This window comes from Aplysia californica, unplaced genomic scaffold (assembly GCF_000002075.1).
Source record: "Aplysia californica isolate F4 #8 unplaced genomic scaffold, AplCal3.0 scaffold00298, whole genome shotgun sequence".
NCBI classification, from domain to species: Eukaryota; Metazoa; Mollusca; class Gastropoda; order Aplysiida; family Aplysiidae; genus Aplysia; species Aplysia californica.
In genome coordinates, this window is record NW_004797568.1 from 173,176 (window position 1) to 194,546 (window position 21,371).

A 21,371-nucleotide genomic window follows, 5' to 3' on the forward strand; every position below is an offset into this window, starting at 1 on the left:
ATACATTTCTTAGACATACGAAGTACGAACAGCAGTTTGATGAAACAAGTTCCAGAAGTTATGCTGTAAAATAAACTCTTATTTAGGCCTATTTTATCCTCACCGCTGATGTACAGTCATCATAACGAAGACAACTCAGGTTAAATTGGTATAGCTTTTGATAGAGGCACTGAAGCAGAAAAAGCTTCCCATCCCATTGATTGCAGAGAGTGTTGTGTCACAACAATAGAGAATCGTGCTGTGTTTAGGCCTATTTTTATTTGTTGGTTGTTTTTTATACCCACCACCCGGGTCTGCCGTAAACCAGGAAACAAACCCAGATCGTTTTCTTGATAATCGTGATATCCGAGGAGTAAACGTCAAGGTACCTTGACAGCCTCATCATGGGTGGTTCACAGAGTGTTTTTACAGAAGAGGAACTGGATGATTATCAGGTAACTTATCATTTTGAAAGAAATGAATGTTGTTCACAGCGCTGAAAACTGGCTAAAATCGTGCATTTTAGTTTCCCAACCAGGCGACATCTGGAAGTCATTAAATCACCGGTAAATTTTTACACAGTGATTATTCTCACCCGGGTTGAGGATAAACTGGATCGACGAAGTGACTATTCGGAGTCCGAATATATTCATCAAGAAAAAATGTTTTTCGGACTCTGATTCTTGTCCAGCATGAAATCACTTCCGACTTCCGACTTCCTGTGACTCGTGACTCCGGCTTCCTGTCCTGCCTCACTCGTGACTCGCCTCAGGCTGGGTAGAGACCGGAATCACTTCGGGCAAAATGGCGTTTTGTGCAGGAGCCGAGTTTTTATCTTTATAGATCTAGATCTAGATCTAGTGAATTTGAGGCCGGCCTGAAAAGTTATGCGCTTCTAATAAATGTTTGTTTGTCAAGAGGTCATCAGAAGCAATTAAAGATGGCTCGTTAGCGTGTGTCGGGGTCGGATGGGCGGCCTGCACATGTGTGGCTGTGTGCGTGTCGGAGAGGGGGGTGGGGGGGCATTATCGGTCCGGGCGTTGAATGTCGCATACGCGTCAGTCTTTTTTCCCCCGGCAACTGATCATTATTACAATAATAAGCTTGTCTTGACGTAGATCTACGAAATGAATTGTGCGCTGGTCTATGGAATCAAAAGTTGCTGTATGCCCAGCTCTACACAGCAACACAACTTTTTCTTGGTAAACAATCGAGATGACATAGGCTTGTGTATTTGTACGAATCGGTCTTTTTTTTTTTACACAGCTCATAATATGCAGGTGCCAGGTGGTCTGCTAATCTTCAATTTTACCTTTTTCTACAACAAAGAAAGTGGGAAACATGGGGTAGCAATGCCAATGAAAATTTAAATTTTCACTTTAATTTAGCCCTTTTTTATTTGGTACTTAAGAAAGAATTTTCAATTCTAAGAATTACGCTTCTTGAATTTTAAGAATCGGTTCATAAATAAAAAAGTTATGGGGTTGTAAAGGTCGGCAAAATATGGATGACCCACATATAGGAAAATACTCCTAAAAAGTGGACCACGCAGTAGCAGATTCTGTAAGAAAATCGACGATATCTCGGTAACTAATCGGAGTGTTAGAGAGAAACTTGGCTACCCAATGTGTTTTTGGGTGTAGAAATCATTTCTGCAGTCAGATTTACTACCCATTTCGTAGTTAATTTGTTATAATTAAAATTTTGGTGTGCATATTACGATTTTGCGAAAAAGGGGTGTCGGGATGAGTCCATTTTATATAAATAGCACCGTATCACAACATGGGATCTTTAAGAATATGTCGACCGCGTGACTAAATACAGTATTATTTTATGGTTCTGTAATGGAAAATTTTTTTCTTGAATAGTTTAACGAATCAAAATTAAGAAAAAAATATGCCTATGGTCAAGGCACTGCGTTCCTGAAAAATAATTGTGGGTTCTGCTAGGGGTAACAATTAAACATGTTTTTTGTGTTGTAAACAAATGCCGGAAGGACTTCCATAACGAGCGACCACCCCATCAAACACAATATATAAAGAAGAGGCCTAACCCTAACCCTAACCCTAACCCTAACCCTAACCGAACCCTAACCCTAACCCTTCCCCTACCCCTACCCCTAGATCTACCCCTACCCCTAGCCCTCAATTCTGCTCTGTCTCATAGTGGTCGCTCGTTACGAAAGTCCTCCCTAATGCCAGTTCTAACATTACAATGACAAACTATTACTAACATTATTTCATTAAACTGCTTTCAGTCAAGGCTATTATAATTTTTAAAACATAAAAGTACTACTCTGGCCAGTGAATTCCTTTCTGAATTTATATTTACACTTGTCTAGGGTTTTGGTGAAGGTATGCGTGGATACTCTCAAGATTTTTAAAAATGAAACCATAACAATCCCCGCGGGAGCCTAGAAAAAATCGGCCTGCGCTCTGGGGAAGGTCACGAATGGTCACTCTCTTACAATTCACAGATTATTTTCTATCTTCAGTTCTCAACACACAGGTAGACCTAAAAATCCATTGCATTCTCAGACCAGCGGGGTGAGAATAACAATATAATATTATTTTCAACGCGGGTGAGAATAAAATTATATTTTTATTTTCACAGCGGGTGAGAATAATGACAGCCAAATTTTTACTTATACACAGAGGATGCTTTGATTTGAGGGCTAAACTTTAACACATGCCGTTAAACGTAGAAGACGGTGATTAATAAAGTAAAATTGTCTCCGTCCACTTCTTTGCCTGTTCTCTAGTCATGTACTGCTGTCATCTGCTTTCATCTACACCCCCCCCCCCTTTTTTTTTTTTGAGCCCCGACCATCTCTGGACTCCTTTCTCCTTTACTCTTGATTCTTACTACTTTACCAAGTTACTTCTTACTGCTGTCTTGCAGCCACACCCCTGATCTTAAGGTAGGTTAGGTTGAACACCTGGCCTTTTCAAGTAAGGGCAAAATATTTCAGAGGTTCCATGTACAAGTTGTGCACGTTAAAGATCCCTTGGTGGTCCTAAAATTGGTAAGAGTAGGCTTTGGCCACCAGCTGGACAAAATTCAAAATTAAATTCCCACCAAAACTGAAAATATTCTAGTCACATTGATCTTTTATCAATTTTTTTTGGTCAAGATATATCTATTTTCTGGTAAACAGTCATCGAGCACAGAGACAAAACTAAACTGAACAAGAATGATGAGAACAGGGAAGCAAAACTAATTCTTCAATTCTAGAGATTAATTACCATCACAAGGAAAAGGTTGGTCAAATCAGGTTTTACTGGGATTTTTTGCTTATTTAGGCTGTGTTATGTCGCCCAAAAAGTACCTTCTTTATATCACAAATCAACAATTGAAAGTAGTGAATGTTGTAGCATTGATTCGGTGACTGACAAGTCATTTTTGTTAAAATGACTTGCTCAAACTTACTGATGTATGATTGTGTTTGAGGTTAATGATTTTTAAATGTTGTCAAAGGGTCATCAAATTTTTATAGATTGATTTATTTTATGTCCTCAGACCCTGACATATTTATCCAAGAAGGAAATTCTTCAGTGAGTATATACCTTCTCTGAGTCCTTATAAATATTTTTTTCTCTGTTACAAGTCCTTAAACTGAAGGTACAAATGGCCTTCAGCGTGCACTGAGAAAGTAAGTAGTTAGGGGTAACTGTTCTTTAATCATACATTTATATAAAAGGGAAATCACATGCTGGATGTACGGTACATTGATTGAGATAGTTGAATGCTGCAATTACTGTTTTTGTTGGAGGGGTTTTGTTCTTTCATTTCTGACTCTTTGGGAGTGTAATCGGAGTGGGAGGGATTAGTTTGATGTCTCTATCAGGCATAAGTTAGCCATGAAGTAAAGAGTAAATAATTGTCTTTTCAGTGGAAAGAAAAGAAGTAAAATTTGCAATAGTAATGGTTGTATTTTTTAGTATTGAGCTTCTTATTCTTGTTTTTTTTCAACCTGTTTTTATGCCCCTTGTGTTTATTCCTTTGTGTGATAGTGTTGAAAGTAAACAATGTTATACCTGTGCCCAAAGAGGCTTTCCTCTTTCAATTTTTACTGGTGTCAATTTATAGCTTTTTAATATTTGAAGCAGTATCATAACACTACATGCGTGTTACTGAAAGTGAAAGCAATTTTTTTTACAGCAATAACCTTTCTTTCTCTTTACAGTGTTCACAAACGGTTCAAAGCTATATCCCCAGGACTGGTGGAGGCTGACAAAAATGCAAAACTTCCATTCACAAAAATAAGGGAATTGCCAGAACTGAAGGTGTGTGTGGTTTATATTTGTATAATGTTGTAGTTAATCATTTTTGTGTGTTTTGTTTACTCCTCTGAATTTTGTGTTTCCAAGAAATACAATGTAGTAATATCTCGGACAAAATAATGAGACTGGCTGAATATTTCAATGGGTTTTTTTTTTTTTTTTTTGGGGGGGGGGGGGGGGGGGTTTATATCTTAAAAAAAGAATTGAGAAGTTATAAAGTTTGAAAGTTTGGTTCTCAACACCTGCTGTGTCAAGACTTGGATATGGGGAAATCTTCAGATTGTGGTTAAATGCGGGCTTGCATAAGGTGTTGACCTGCTCAAAGTAAAAATGAAATATAGGTATTCTTAATTTCTAAAATCATGAAAGATTAGAATTTTGTAGAGGGTGCACTGAGGTAATTTGTGCATCATTTCACCTTGAAACTTGAAAGAAGCCTGTGAGTGGGTCTTTCTGACCTCTTAATTGTGAAGTAAAAACATCAATTTCTTCTGTAAAATCTCCAAGTAATAGACAAGTTAATATGCTTAGTATGTTGACTTCTTTCTTTTTTCTTTTTTTCTTGTTTCACTTTTTTTTCCCAGGTGAATCCTTTCAGAGACCAGATCTGTAAGGTTTTTTCGTCGTCAGGAGATGGCATGACATTTGAAGATTTTTTGGACATGATGTCTGTGTTCAGTGATGGGGCGCCGAAAAATGTGAAAGTCGAGTATGCTTTCCGTGTGTATGGTAAGCTTCTACCTACATTTTAAAATTTAACTCACTTACTACTGGGCCCTTTCTCCAGTCACAAGCGTTGAAGACTGGCGTTTTTCGGAGTATTTCGATAAATCGCCACAACTCTCAGAATTACCATATTGTAATTATTGTTTGATACAGTAAAGTAACATTCAAGCTTAATCTAACACAAAAAACTAAAGTTGTCCAAGTCGAATACTTTAATTTATATGATTTTAAAAAAATTGGCATGAATTTGATTTTCCGAAAAATTTCCAGAGATGTGACAGGTAGAATGAAATTCACAACAACAAAAATAAAAGTTCAAAATGTTGTATTTTGATTTGTATGCATGTGTGAGTGTTTGGTGAAAGTATACAAGCTGGCCTGTACGTTGATTCAGACCCATGCACTGAATTACATAAGACAGATGTACGGCACGACGTTGTGATTTCGTTGCGCGAACAACACCACCAGTACTAGTGCTAGATCTAGCCCTAAAACTATGACTCGGGCCGTGTTCGGGTACATGTCCAGGATCCTAACTATCAGACACATCATATTCTGAGACACTAGAACTAGTACAGAAGTATCGAAAACGGCGAAATTATGTGATTCTTGTTCATGCAACTTCTTCGACCGTTACTACGATGCGACTGTCGGATTACTATCAGCTGTATAGAAAAAAACAAAGCGCGAATTCCAGTCAGTTCAACCCCAGTAGGGTCACTGTCCTTCACCTTCAATAACTTAAAAACTACGGGTCCCAGAGATACGAAACGAAGTCTAGGTAGCTCAGGCTTGGCCAAACAAGGGCATAAGGCGGGTCCCGCGATCCGTACGTGATTTGTAGAGCGAAACAAAAATTTCAAAGTTGGTCACGCAGGGCTTGTGGGAGCCGTCGCGAGCGTCGCGGCGGGGGTCACGCTACTGTTGTGTGAACCGTCTGAAGTGAGTTAATGCATTTTCAGAAGGGATTATCTATAAAATAACTAGACACAGGGTTGGTGATTTTTTTGATTTTTTAAAAATAAAAATTTTTAAAATCGATTTTTAAAATTTTTATCAGATTTTTAAAATTTAAATCGGATTTACACATTTTTTTTTATTAAAAAAAATTTTTTTTTATTAAAAAAAAATGTCGACTCAGTTTGGGATTTTTGGTGGCTAAAAGTATGTTCTTTTAGTGCAAATTGCATTGTCCTTATTTTAACTAATAATTAATTTAAGCAACTGCAAAAGAAAGCCTTAATCTGCTATATCAGTGAATTATGGCTACAGACAAAAAAATGAAGAAAATGTCAGTCTAAAAGGAGGGGGGGGGGGGGTAATTAAGCATAGATAAACTTTTGCATTTTATTTCAGTGTGTGTGTGTGTGTGTGCGCGCGCTTGTGTTTGTCTAAAAAGAAAAAGAAAATGCTGATTTCAATTATGAAAAAAAAAAAATTGAATACTATATTATTTTACAATGACAGGGGGGAAAGCAGACTTTTAAGCATGATTATATTAGTCTACTAAACCTTATATCTGTTTTATAAAACCATGAAAGGAATTTTGAATGTTTAAAGATGTAAAAACAGAGTACATTTTTAAAAAAAAAGTGATTTAAATCACTGAGTTTTATTTTTAAAATCAAGTTGATTTAAATATAAAAAAATCAACTGATTTAAATCAACCCAACCCTGACTAGACATTGTTCATTCTTGCACTGAATAGATAATAATTTATTATGCTTTAGCCTTTCCTCGTTTTGATATAAAATTGTTCTCCACATTGTACTTTTTGAACCTCTCTGTGTGTGGTGTAGATCTACCTTCAAAACAAATAATTGTTTGTTTCTTGTCATGGACTTTTAACTCACATGAAGGCACAAAAGCATTACTTTGGAAGCAACATCTAATCGCAGTTTCAGTCAGTGTTATCCTTAATGTCATAATTGTTCTTCTGTTTTTTGTAGGTACCGGTGCCCGTAATTTTAGAAGTTATTACTTATACAGTACTTGTGGCCTCATGAATAAAGTATAAAAATAAAAGCGAGCACTGCTTAATGCCATGTTTTTGTCACATTACCTACTTTTAATCTTAACGACATATTTTGTGTTTATAAAGGTAGGCCTACTTTTCTTAAATCATAAATGGATGCTTTTTCTACAAAATACGTGTACATGTTTGGAAAGGCTAAGAAAAAGTGGACAAGGCAGGGCTACAAAATTTTACATAGAATCTTCCAGTTTCAAGTGTACTGATAATTTTGTGGTAAAATTATATGATTTGTCATTTTGAGTTTTTCATCCTTGTTGCAAAGAGGACAAACTAGTCTGTGTATGGGAAAGGATTTTTCTGTGTAAATTGAAATAAAATTGACATGCATTGACTTTCTCTTTCTGCGGCAGATTTTGATGGAGATGACCTAATCTCTGATGAAGACCTGAAAAATGTGATTGAGTGCCTGACAGGGGCCAACAAACTCACCGAGGATGAGATGCAACAACTGATCGACAATGTATGTTTATGTAGGCCTTTGGTGTTGTCAGTTGAGAAAGAGAGTATACATTATATAGTTATAGCTTGTTCACTTTTGTCTGTGTGCATTAAAAAATTCTAGCTTATTTAACGATTTGCCAATGAGCTCCTAACTTTGCATGACATTCATGTGGGCCAGCAACCAAACAAATCACTTTTTAAAAATCTTGATTTAGTTTTAATACTTGCAATTTTGGCCCTATAAAGATATTTAATGATTGCAAAAATGCTTTTATAAGGCTCCCAATCGTAATCTTGTCTTCTCATCTAATAGATCTAGTCATAGCATCATGCCACTCATCCTGTGTCTACTGTTTAACCTAAATTAAAACATTGATTATAATTATTTTTTCATTTGGGGGAGGGGGGCTACAGCTAAAGGCTATCTCACTTTCATCTCACAAATTTTTCGTATTACATCTTTTCTTCATTCTGTGAAAATTTCATGAAGATTGGATTAAAAAATGGTGGAGTTATTCAAAAAAGCATAATAGAAAAATCACTTTTTGAAAAAACAGACGATAAAGAAAAATAAAAGAATGACTTTATATTATGAGGAAATGGTAGTGACAAACGTGCCTGAATGGGAAGAAATAAGGCTTTCGGGGGTTCTTATGCAATGAAATATTTGTAAGAGAGGCTGAAGAAGCTAAAAATGCCTACAACTTAAAATCCATTGTTTGAGCCGAATCGTGACTTTCGGGGTGTAGCCCCCCCCCCCCCCCCCCCCCCACCCTTAAGTAACATGAGGAAGTCCTATATTTTATTGATTTTTGTAAGTTGAATTTTATTACATAATATTGCGTATACTTTGACCCTTTCGTTACCAGGGGGTATGCATTCCTACTGTCGGCTCTTATTTTCTTGACAGTTTAGACAGTCTAGATCCAGTCTACTCATGACTCTTTTGGACCCTGGTCTTCGATCATGGCAATTTTCTCCTCACACCTCCCATTCCATGCTTCCACTTCATCTTACTCATAATTTCAAATAACTTGCACAATACTAGCAAATTTGGTACCGATATGTGCGTCTTTTATTCCCGAGTAATAATCCAAGCAGCACTTGTGTTGTCCTTAATCAATAAAGTGGAGGGGGTGGGTAGAAGAGTTGTATTCATTCATGTTTTCTTCCTATGCCTTTAAATCATATTTAAATACAATGTTAACTAATCACAAACATTTTTTTAACCCTTTGTTGCCCTTAAACATGCCTGGTATGTCATGAACATGAGTAGTGTGTGGCGTACCATGTACGTCATGCAAGTTGGCAAAATTAAGAAATTGACTGTGTGCCTTCTACAGCTTGTGCAACACAAGAAGTAAATTACAGTAAAGGCATAGCATTGTGCCAACACAAGAAGTAAATTACAGTAACGGCATATAGCATTGTGCCAACACAAGAAGTGAATTACAGTAAAGGCATATAGCATTGTGCCAACACAAGAAGTAAATTACAGTAACGGCATATAGCATTGTGCCAACACAAGAAGTGAATTACAGTAAAGGCATAGCATTGTGCCAACACAAGAAGTAAATTACAGTAAAGGCATAGCATTGTGCCAACACAAGCACCAGAATATGCGCATACAAAGTTACCTACTGGCTTTGGATTTTCATGTGGTTGTGTCCTATCTTTGTATGTATCCTGTATTATTATGTATCCTATTTTTCCTTTCAGATAATGGAAGAGGCTGATCTGGATGATGACAAAACACTGTCCTTCGCAGAGTTTGAACATGTCATTTCAAAAGCCCCTGACTTTGTGAAGTGAGTATTTTTATCAGTTCTGAACGTGAAGAAATGCACAAAGAGAGGTTGGCAGTACAGGAAATAAAAATTATGTCACATATTTTATTCTTCTTTTTGTGCCAAATTGTAAAAAGACATAAGCGATCATGGTTTTCCTCTTATTTTTCTGCTCAGATTCTTTCAAATATAAACAAAAAATGTTATCCTTATTGGCTACTTCATTTCCTTTGTAATTATAAGCTTTTTAATTACAGTGGATCGGCTTAATCAAAATCTACTGAACCGCCAGAATTTCTGCGGCGTGGCCCAGTTTTCAGTTTAGAGAGGATTGTTCAAAAAGCGACATTTGTCCACACCATATGTTGAGAATGTCATGCTTGAGGAAAAAATTTCACTTCTTGAAAGTTTTTTTTGGTCTCATCTACCTTTTTCAGTAACTGCAATTTGAATTACAGGCTGTACACATTGGGCTTTCTCTTCGACATATTGTCGGCTTGCTTAATCTGCTGAATAGTCATACAGAACAATTGTATAAGTAGATAGAGAGAAATGAGAAAGAAAGCCCAATGCCAGTGAAATCATGAAACAAACCACGTGCCGTCACATGGTCATGTGCAGGGCCTATGTGAACTACAGAGACAACAGGCCATGTCCAACCAAAGGTCGTGCAACAGAAGTACAGTTGCTATCCTTGCGTCGCAAGGCCAGTGCACACCATGTAGGCCTATTGATGTGTGTAATAAATCTAGGCAAACAGTACACTAGCGATACCCCTCTCTGGCCAGCAGTCGACACATTTGCGGCATCTGTGTGTGTGTGTTCAGTTTTTAGTTTGATTTTAGGTGAGTGGAGCTAAGGAGCTTTTCCTGCCTATTGCCCACTGCTTTGTATCATGTTGTAACATGACTCTGGTGACCATGTTCTCTCTTTCTCTTTTCAGTTCTTTCCGCATCCGCATGTGAGCATGTAAGAAACTGAGACATCAAGGCAACTGTCCAGTGCAGCAAACGACACCAAAATCCTATTTTTTATAAAAAATTTATTTATATTGATTGATAATTCCTGTTGTACTGCTATATTTTACACCATGGTCGTGTGTTGATGTTTGTAATCTTTTTTTCTTGTTCGCTCTTGAACTTGGACTGATGATTACTTTGATGAGGAATGCTGAAAAAATATTAGTCTATTGGCTGTGAATTTACAATTGTCTCAGCACATATTTTAATGTACTGTTTAATCTGAATGAAGTGAATGGCATTCTATTTGGTCATCAGGCCGTCAACTGGCCAACTGGTTTGGAAAAAGGCAAAAAAAGAGATGCGGTGTTTTACTAGAACCACAGCAGAACATAGACAAATATATGGAAGTGGGAGGTGATTATAATTGATTGCCTTTGTGAGGGCTCTTCAGTCTCAGTGATTAACTCTGTCCTAAAGTGAGGTTTGTACTTGCCACTGTTTTTAATCTTCACACTTACTTGACTTACACTGGTGGGCTGGTTAATTGAAGTCCCTCTAATTTTATTGCCTTAACCGTTGTTCTTGTTCTCTGCTCTTGTATTGATACGGAACTGATTTACAATTGATCTGAAAAGTTTGTACATGATATATATAAACACTTGTTAACTTTCAGTAAAGGTTATGACATCTTATCTGTTGTTATTCTTACTTTCTCTCTTGTAAAAGTAACACAAAAGAAAACCAGGAAGAAACAGTGCGTTATGTCGGTGGCCTAGTGGTTAGGCTCTCGGACTCGCAACCGTAAGGTCGTGGGTTCGAATCCCGCCAGGGGCCCGACGTTGTGTCCTTGGGAAAGGCACTTTACACGATTTTTCCTCACTTCACCCAGGTGGGAATGGGTACCCGGCTATAGACAGCGAAAGATCTTGTCAGTTTGTTAGTGTTTGAGCGCTTAATCAGCTGCTTGCGCTGTATGCTTCCCTGGAAGCTGAGAATGTTTCGGAGTGTTCTATGGTCTGCTGGGGTAATAATATAGTGTAAAGCGCATAGAGCCTGCTGTTGAGCGGGGATATGCGCTATACAAATGCTATTTATTATTATTATTATGGTGGTCTAATTTCCTTATCAGAAAACTGCCAGAATTTGTTATGTGAATTGCAATAAAAGACGTTAAACTTGGACCATACAATTACATAGTCCTATTTTTATTGGAAAATCAGCCTTTTCAGAATAGGAGAACTAGCTAGTAGGCAAAAAATGTGCATTTCGTTATATATAGGACTGAGGTTTTGGGCCCTTGGGGAGAGTGTTTTTCTGAGCAAATAGAAATTTAACGAGATGATAAGGCCTTCTAAATTTGTTATTTTAAGTTTGTGTGTGAGTTTTCATGAATAGCTAACCCTCCTAATGTCGACGGCAGATTGATCAGATAAATTGTTTTGTTTTGTGCCATCACAGCTGAGTTAATTGGCCGTAATTTGAGTCGCTTTTTTGGTTTGTTTATCCCTTTAAAAAAAAAAATTACCTAACATTTCAACCCCTTCACAAATGAGTTCCACTTCCTATAAAATTACATTCTTCTTCCTAAAAATGTGTAGGTTTTTATTGCCCTTATTGCTTGGATTACCTGTTCTCAAGTTTTTTCCCACATAATATGATGAAATCACACAATTTCCCCTAATGCTGATACTACAGGTTATAATTTGTCAGCGGCACTTGGAGGGTTAAAGTCGTCACAATCACAATGACCATTGTGAAATTGTTTTCCATTGTTGAGAGACTGTTGTGACAACCTGCGTTTACAAAATACAGCATTTCCAGTGTTACCACATATATTTTTCAATGTAATATTATTGTTGACATGTGGGTCACTTTTTTCCCCGGCACATCAGACTCAAGTAGCTTCAAGTGCTGAGATGTAATCAAAATGGTGACCAGACCACAGCTGGTGGGCCATTTCTTGTTACACGGATTATGTTTTTCTTTGCAAATAATCTTTACATTATTACTTACAAGTACAACTGTGTTATCTGGTGAATATAATGTTACTCTGTGTTTTCCTTGTATAGCTGCTGCGTGTGAACACTATCTTTTTGACTTCATAAGTATCTGTCTTCTGTTTATCAAGTTAGATTGAAAGCTGATGCACTGAATATGATGGCATTTTTGTAGAAAGTAAAGGGAGCTGGAGAAAGAAGCAAATCCAGGAGAGTAGGGTTTGTATTGCCCTCCCTAATGAGTGTGTGGAAATGCGGGTTTTGTTTGCAGAGGGCACTGAAATTATATTAGCTTGAGAGAATGGCAAAAGGGAATATATACTTTTTGGCATTGGGTTTACCTGGAATTTGTTTGTATTTGACAGGCATGAAACTGCGCTGATGTCTTTCCTGTGGCCTTTTCTACATGATGCCTTATTATTGGCGGTTTGTGTGAGATTATGTTGTTATGGTTCGAGAGCTGTTCTGATGGGTTTTTTATGCTATTTATTTCTTTTGTTTCATGAGATTGGTTTGCTTGTTTTTTGTTTTTTGTTTTTCTTTTGTTATAGGTGGGGGGGGGGGGGGGGGTTTTTTTTTTTTCTTCTTTTTTTTTTTCTTTTTTTTTTTTTTTTTTCAATTTTTGTGCATGGGGGGGGGGTGTTTGTTGTGATTCACTCATCATATTCATTTCTAGATGTATACTTCGTAAAACTTATTACTTATTGTCTTTAATCACATGTGCATTAAGTAATGAGTGTGTAGTTATCTTGGTTTGATTTTGATTGCATTTCTTGTCAAAGATGGGTTTTTTTTCTTTGAATTGATGTGTGGTACTCTATAAACTACAGAAGGAAATTATGTTTACACACTGCTGGTAGAGATGTTGAAAGCTCATTTCCCCACCAACATTACCTGTGTTTTGTTCACATGATACCCTCACTGTTCTCTCTTATTTGCGGAATAGGTGGCGTCGGTGGCCTAGTGGTTAGGCTCTCGGACTCGCAACTGTACTGTAAGGTCATGGGTTTGAATCCCGTCAGGGGCCCGACGTTGTGTCCTCGGGAAAGGCACTTTACACTTATTTTCCTCACTTCACCCTGGTGGGAATAGGTACCGGTACCCGGCTATAGACAGCGAAAGGGGATATGCACTATACAAAAGCTATTTATTATTATTATTATTAGAGGCGTTCTTGAGTCTTAAGTTCTTTTCAGCGTGCATTTCTTGTTCTGAATTAAACAATTTTAAAAATAATTTTCAAATAAAATGGATTTTGACTCGTGGCCAAAGAAAAACTGGGATGTGAAAGGACTTCACTGATTCATTAATTTTAAAATGTAGTAAAAATTATTCTCATTTGACTTTTAGGGTAGGAGCCTGAGTGGTGGTACGAGTAATTTTCTTGAAATTTAGGTGGGGGTCTTAGAAAAGAGAGTTCTGTGAATGTGAACATATAGAGGTAGCCTCGTTATTGCTTGATCATTGGCTCGTGGTCCTAATATGTTAGTATTATTTGTCACTATACTATTAGGCAATTACAATAGATCCGTGAAATGAGGTGAGTTAACTGGTGGCTTTTAAGGACAAGCGGGCTAACCCAGATTTCGGGTGTTTCCAGAAATCTTGACCTACACCAAAAGTGGGCATTGCCTTACCTATAGTAGAAGTTTGGTTTCATATTTTTTCGGGATTGCCCACTTGTCCTTAAAAGTGAACAACTTGTCCTGGAGCCTGAGCTGGTTTGACCCTGTCTGATGTGATGTAAACTGCTCTTTCATACCATTTTGAAATTTGTTGTGATTTACTTATTTTAATTGTAATAAAAATGTTCTTTTTTTTAAATAGAAAAAAAGGTTGTTAGTATCGTTTCTGTTTTGGATGTTTCCTTTATTGGGTTGGTTTCTTTTTTTTTTTAAATGCAAGAGACAGCAGCAGTTCATACTCCGACACCCTGCACATCAATGGGAGCTGAACATTTTTCATGCTTTGTAAACAAACTCCCCATCGTCTATTAGTGTTCTGTTACTTCAATCAGTTTATGTTCCAGCCTGTGGGTGGTTGGCAGGTGCTCTGGTGTGGTTCTCGCTCTTACTGTCCTATCAAACATCTGTCGTCCCTCTTGTCCTCCTTTTCATTACATATTACTATCTAACAGCACCTCAAATCTTCAGCACTTATATGACCTATTTGTGTTGCAAGTGCTGTAAAACTCTTACTAAATTCTGTTCATCTGCACGTCATAAGTATGGCAGCTTGTCTCTATTATTATGGTACAGAAGAAAAAAGCTGAAGTGTTTATTTTCTTCAATTCGTTTATAACCGGATGTCCAAACTTTAACTTTAATGCTCACCTCTGCAAAACAGAAATTATTTCAGAATTAAATGTCCATTGTCAACTCCAATTGGCCAGAATGACAGACACGTTGTTTTTACCAATTTTACCCCAAATTACATGCACCTTTCTGTCCAGTTCCCCAAATCCATATTTTTATAATATTGGCTAAATTGGTCAGGTTGAAAAAAGACATGATGATGATGATGATGATAGCTTATTAAGTCCTTTCTTAATGAGAATTCAATGCTTGAACTCTAAGGCACTTAACTTAAAGGCGCATTTTTCGAGTGCCATCACATTGCATTGTGTCACCGACAATTTTGGATCTAGAATCGGACTCACTTTAGGCTACAAATCCAAATTTTAAATAACAAATTCCTGTATCAATAATATACCGTTCATTTTCTGAATTCAAACTCTCTATCCCATCCACTATGATCCGCTTCCCAGATTTTTTCCAATGGGCAACTTATTGTAGATCCAGATCCAAAATTGTAGTTATAATATATAGGCCTACTGAAACAGAAACTTACGTGTCTAAATATGACAGTGCAGGTTTAGTGAAAATCCATGAAATTAAGACTGGTTGATAAAGAGTTAATAAATAGGGAATCATTTTCTTATTCTTACAAATGTTTTTGGACCATTATGTCAGAGATACCTGTTGTGAAAAAAAAAAATCTTTTTTTCAGACCCCATGGAAGATAAGTTCTAGTTGCTACACTAGAGAGTAACAAAGAAAAGAAGAAGAGAGATAAGGACGATGGATGTTTGGTAGAAAAGATTAGGAGTAAACTAAGAGACCCACCAACCATCCACCCAACAGAAGCTCGTGCACATAGACTAACTAAAGATGTAAAAATTTGTCAAGTATTTCTTAAATCAAGACTACCATATTTTTGTTTCTTCAAGTCAAGAGGAGCACATGGACACATTAATGGTCATTTTTTAGTGCAAGAAAGAAAACACATAGACAAAAACAACAGAAGGAATGAAGTGAATTAGAACCTGCCAGTACCGTAATATAACATGCACAAAGATTCTAAAATTTAAATAAATGTTTAAGCAGGTGAAAAAAACCTGCATTTAAATTTTAGAAAAAAGCATTGCACCTTCCTGACATCAAACATTCGTGTATGACGCGGTAGAATCAGGCGCTCGTCAATTTTTGTGCATGTGGAGTTATTGGTATCATCCAAGGAGCTTAGAACTAATGGAGCCTCCTCTCTCTCTTCGCGGCACCACGAGCAGTACGTCGCGGTGGCGATCAAATATGGCCGCCGACTGTGGGCTAAATCACAAACTGTGGTGTTTCTTTTTACAGAATCTTATCGGGCTGGGCCACGTTGTGGGGGGGGGGGGGAATGCACGCAAGGAAGAGGGGATGGGGATGGGATGAAAGAGGAGGGGCGGGCCTTGGGAAGGGACGAAGGAGAATGGGAAAAATTAAATAAGAGAGAGAGAGAGAGAGAGAGAGACAGACAGACAGACAGAGAGACAGACGGAGAGAGAGAGAGAGAGAGATTGTGATCAACAGACGGGCTGACAGATAATGACAGGGAGAAAAAAAATAAATTCTGTGTATGATACGGACTGTTCAATTCTTTAAGAGTTTTATGTTATAATCTAGTTTAAAAATCAAAAAGATGTGTAAAATAAGAAGAAAACTTGTACGAGTAACATAAAATTATCAAACATACCAAATTATAAAGATAATCTATCAAGATGCTAAAATATTTAATTATAAGAAATGGATAAAAATATACTTTTAAACTGAAGATATGATTGCATGATTCTAGGCGTGTGCCATAACTAACTTTATGTGTAAGGAATAGCGGACACAAAAGAGGGTCGATGCCAGCTTTATCAGATTGCTAAAAGTATGTCTTGGTCTATAAATAATAATATTATTGATTACAATAATTTTGTTTCCTGGTTTTCTCGAAGTGGAGCGCACAATGATTTCAAATATTTAAAAAGAGATAACAGCACCTTTGGAGGTGTGATCGTATGCATGAGCGTGCATGACCTTTGAAGTTGAAGGGTTGGTTGTTTTTTTGTTCAGTAAAATACATGTATGATATGGAGAGCAGCGATTTAGTCCCTTATTACACTCCAGAGGGGGATAATTTATCTTAGTGATGACTCTCGTCAATGATAGTACATAACAAGATGGGCCACTCAGCCAAAAAAGTGTCCGCAGGAAGTATGCTCTTTGCTTCAGATGGCGCTGCAGTCTGTTTTGAAGCTCTCTTTCGTTTTTCCAGAAGAAGAATAGGAATAGCACCTCCTTGCGTGCGCAGATCGACTGCTGTTCATCAGCAGTTCGGGTACGTTCAGTGCGGAGTTTTAGTTTTTATTTTATTTTAATGACCTCTCGCCAGTATGTCTTGGTCTATAAATAATAATATTATTGATTACAATAATTTTGTTTCCTGGTTTTCCCGAAGTGGAGCGCACAATGATTTCAAATATTTAAAAAAAGAGATAACAGCACCTTTGGAGGTGTGATCGTATGCATGAGCGTGCATGACCTTTGTTCGCAAAGAGTGCGCTTTTGTGAAGAGGGCGCCACCAAATTTTGAGGACACTTTTTTAATTGGCTCAAAGAGAGAGGGGGCCCATAATGTTATCTACTATGATGACTCTCGTGTAGTAAAATTTGTTTTTTGCTATGTTTCGTTTATTTTTTAACAGCAGAATCTTAAGTGAACCGGAATTATTGATTGTGGTATCTTAGGTGAAGACTACAACAATAGAATTAAACAGAGTATAGTTCTATCTAACAAGACTCAAACTCTTATCCACCCCACTTTACCCTCATCTGATATGGTTTGGTGTTTCTTTAACATAGAAAATATTCATCTTTATTGTTGTTGAGTATTGATTTTATATTCTAATGGAGCCTCTAGATATCAACATTTAGACTACAGTAGCATCTAATCTGTACACACAAAGGAAAGCAATATCTTTAATTAAAATGTATAATGTGTATATTATATATAGGCCTACATACATACACTTGAGTATATATATATATATTATGACACACACATAATAATTAAATAAATATATATATACACATAATAATTATATATATTTATGAATAAGAATACTTTTTAAAAATTGAGTATCTCGGTCTTTCTGCTGGGGTGTTGTATCCTTTTCAGCCTGGGTTGGCCTTGGCATGTAGCGCCGGTGCCAGCCTCTTATAAATATTAATGATCTAAATTGTGTTGCTGGGGGCATAAAAACACTTTCTTTCAAATTTTTTTTAAAGGAAAACAACTTAACAGTGAAAACTTCGGCCCACTGCAGCATCATATCGGTTCTTGCACTAAAATACAACACAGGTGCAAGGCATTTTTACAAATTGACTTGCCTAATCTCAAGGACCTCGGAATAAAACCTTCTTTCTTATCAAGATTTCAGTCCGTGAGTCGGGCATTCGCGCAGCGCAGGTAGACCAGTTCCGCCGCGAGAGAGGGCTCCTATCAGGCATGCGGTGCCGCTCACAGAGCATCCTCCATTACTTTTAAGGGAGTGCTTATTTAGGCCACATATGGCCTAAATAAGGTAAGGGAGGGGGTTTAGCTTATTTAGGCCACAGTGGACTGTGGCCTAAATAAGGTAAGGGAGGGGGGTTTAGCTTATTTAGGCCACAGTGGACTCATCTCTACTACAGCTGCCTCTCTCCGCAAGTCCAGGGGTTCCAGGTTCGTGTGGATTTCACAAGCTGCAGTTGGAGTGGATCTCAAAGCTCCGGAGATAAATCGTACAGCTTGGTTTTGAATTTTGTCAAGAGACCTCTGAGTTGGTTTGCTGCAGATTGTCTGTAAAGTTAGGTTATATTCCATGGCAGATCGTACATAGCCAACATATAGCTGTCTGAGTGCATCCTTGTCCGCTCCCCATGAAGTGCTAGCCAGTCGTCTGAGAAGGTTAAGTCTCTTGTTGGCCTTCGTCTTCAGGTTCCAGATATGGTTTTTGCATGAAAACTGTCTGTCCAGCTAGGTAGGTCGGGTTTTCAACTTTTTCTAGTTTGTTTCCTGCAAGTAAGATGGTGAGATTTTGCTTTGCAACTTTGTGGCTTTTATTTATATATAAAAGGGTTGAACAAAAAACAAAAAATTTGATTACAATTGCGAAACTGGTGGGAAAATGCCTGTTTCTCTCATTTTGTTATTTTGACGAGCGCCTGATTTCCACACGATGCCTCACATTGATTAAATTCAAGGATGTTCCACAACATTTCAAAACAGCAAAAGATGCATTTCCCAAGAAGAGTAAATTTAGACCCACCTTAACTTCTACATTTTAAATATTCTTACAACTGACAGCTTTCGGTCATACATTCAAACAAAAAAGAACTTTAAAAACTTGAGACAAATGAAATTATTACATTTCTTTTATTTACATGTTAAATTCACAAATTTTTTTAGCTGTTTACGTAAACAATTATGTTCTCTCTTCTCTTGACTATACCTTCTGAGCACAGAAGGAAGCTTTTTTTTTTTTTTTTGCGACAAGGCCAGTGCAACTACCTGGACGCTGATTCCTAAATATGGTATGTGTTTTTTTGATACACTAAGAAATGTGTGGGGCACACATGGTTCAATCCGAAAATGCTTGCTAGCGCAGAGATAAAGGTCCTCTGCAAGACAAAACTTTCAGTTTGAATTTTAACTAAAAGAATGTCATACACCCCAAATTAAAAAAAAAAAAAAAATTACACATGGACAATTACAAACACCCAACATAATCATATTCAAAGAAAATCCCAAGAAACAAAACATTAAGCTTGTCAAAACAGTAGCCTTACTTAAACGATTAAACAATAAAACTTAAATGAAAACATTCCATTCTCCCACATCCCAATCGCATACCTTGCATGAATATTTGTGTTTGTACAAGATGTGATGCATATATATTATGTACGTGAACAAAAGCCAGAACATCTGGGAGAAACAGATAAAAGAGAGAGCTTAAACTACTTAAAGCCTGACAAAAGACAAGTAGACACCAACAAGGCCATTCCCATTTCTCAATTTCCAGGTCATGTATGTTGTATGTACGTACTAGTATCATGTATGTATGTACATTGTTATATGTATTATAATTGTATGTACATGTAAAATACTATAAGTGGCAGTGGAAGAGTAACAAGTTGCAGAACATTTGACTGAGGAGATTGAGATGACGGAATGGCACTTGGCGAAGAAAAAGATGAGTGGTGTATGCTGCCTGAGTAGTGAATTGGGACACAATTCCATCTGGGGGGCCGGGGGGGTTAATTTTAAGATAATCATACTCTTGGAGACATTGGTCAGAGCTAAAGTGAAAACTGCAGTAAATTGACATGCTCCCACTTCACAACTGACCTTTAGCCCACTGGGACAATTCATGCACCAAAATATCCAGAGCTTTCATGACCAGTGTTGAATGAACAGCACAAGACAGAATGTCCAGATTTCAGATTTTTGCATGGGGGGGGGGGGAACCAGCCTGAAGTCAAGTTGCAATGAGAAACCTGCTGCACTGTGCTACGTACATGAAATATAAGCAGTTGGTTGACAAAAACTGAAGAGGAGCAGACGATATGTTCTTACAACTCCCAGTCCCTTAGAGATAGGGTGTTGCTGAAGGACCAAAGGTGTCAGTCACTCAAAATTGTTTTATTTCAGGCCTGAGGTGGGTTTACACAATAATAATATAGTGCATACAGAAAACTATTCACATATTCATTGCTTGACAGGGGATAAGACAGATAGAGAAAGACGGAGGTGAAATGTTTTGCACACATACATACATAAACTCAAGTATGGGTCAAGACAAAAGAACCACAAGAGATCTGAAAGGGGCTTATATCATTGCAACGCTTCTCAGCATTGGAATCGTCCACCCAAAACAAAACAGGAAGAATTAAAAGAGGTTGGATGTCATTCCCCAAATTGGGGTTATTCAGCAGGTTGACATCCCAATAACCAGCCACATGTGTCCATTAGTGCTGCAGTGACATGGAGGTAATGATAAGTTGGTGGGAAGGAGGAGAGCGATCTCGTCATTGATGAAACAGTTGCTTTGAATGGGAAGGATCATTATGAAATACAGTAGTCTATGCCTCAGTGCATGGTGTTCCCGGGGGCAGCTTACGTGTACTTTTTACCAGAGAGAGCGGTTTTTTTTCTTTTCTAGTAAAGATTTTACAGCGCTTGCAACTGCATAAGGTCATATGAGCGCCAGAAGATTAGACGTGTTACAAGAGAGTAACAAACATAAAAAAGAAGGAGGGGGAGATAATGACGATAGATGTTTGATAGGAAAGAAGGAGCAAACCACACCAGAGCACCCGCCAACCACTCCCTGAGAGTGTTTACATGAACCTGAGTAAAAAGGGAAAGCTATGCAACCATCATATTTTTGTTTAGTTTTAGTAAGTGTTTTACAGCACGTGCAACACAATATGGTCATATAAGTGCCGAAGATTAGAGTTTAGTTTTAGAAGAGGTTTTACAGCGCTTGAGACTGCATAAAGTCATATGAACGCCAGAAGATTAGAGGTGTTACAAGAGAGTAACAAACACAAAAAAGAAGGAGGGGAGATAAAGACAACAGATGTTTGATAGTATAGGAAAGAAGAAGCAAACCACACCAGAGCACCCGCCAACCATCACATTTAAATTGTTAGGCCAGTAGACCTATCTAGTGTTCTTTAGCATTTTTATGTGTGTTGTGCATCATAAACATGACAGTCAGAAAGCAATAAATAAGAAACCTCCCCTCAAAGACACATTTTGAGTGACCAATTAAAAGACATTTCAGTCACTCAAACATATCGCTTGCC

General features: G+C 37.5%; 1 protein-coding gene across 1 annotated transcript; it reads left to right on the top strand.

The window, feature by feature from the left end:
• The first annotated feature begins 185 nt into the window (after nt 1-185).
• On the top strand, nt 186-10,943 carry LOC101860261 (calcium and integrin-binding protein 1). The gene is made up of 7 exons (XM_005101761.3): nt 186-434; nt 3,499-3,533; nt 4,166-4,265; nt 4,847-4,991; nt 7,374-7,483; nt 9,184-9,272; nt 10,195-10,943. The coding sequence occupies exons 1-7, from the start codon at nt 384-386 to the stop codon at nt 10,214-10,216; spliced, it is 552 nt and encodes a 183-aa protein (XP_005101818.1). The 5' UTR covers nt 186-383; the 3' UTR covers nt 10,217-10,943.
• The last annotated feature ends 10,428 nt before the right edge of the window (nt 10,944-21,371 follow it).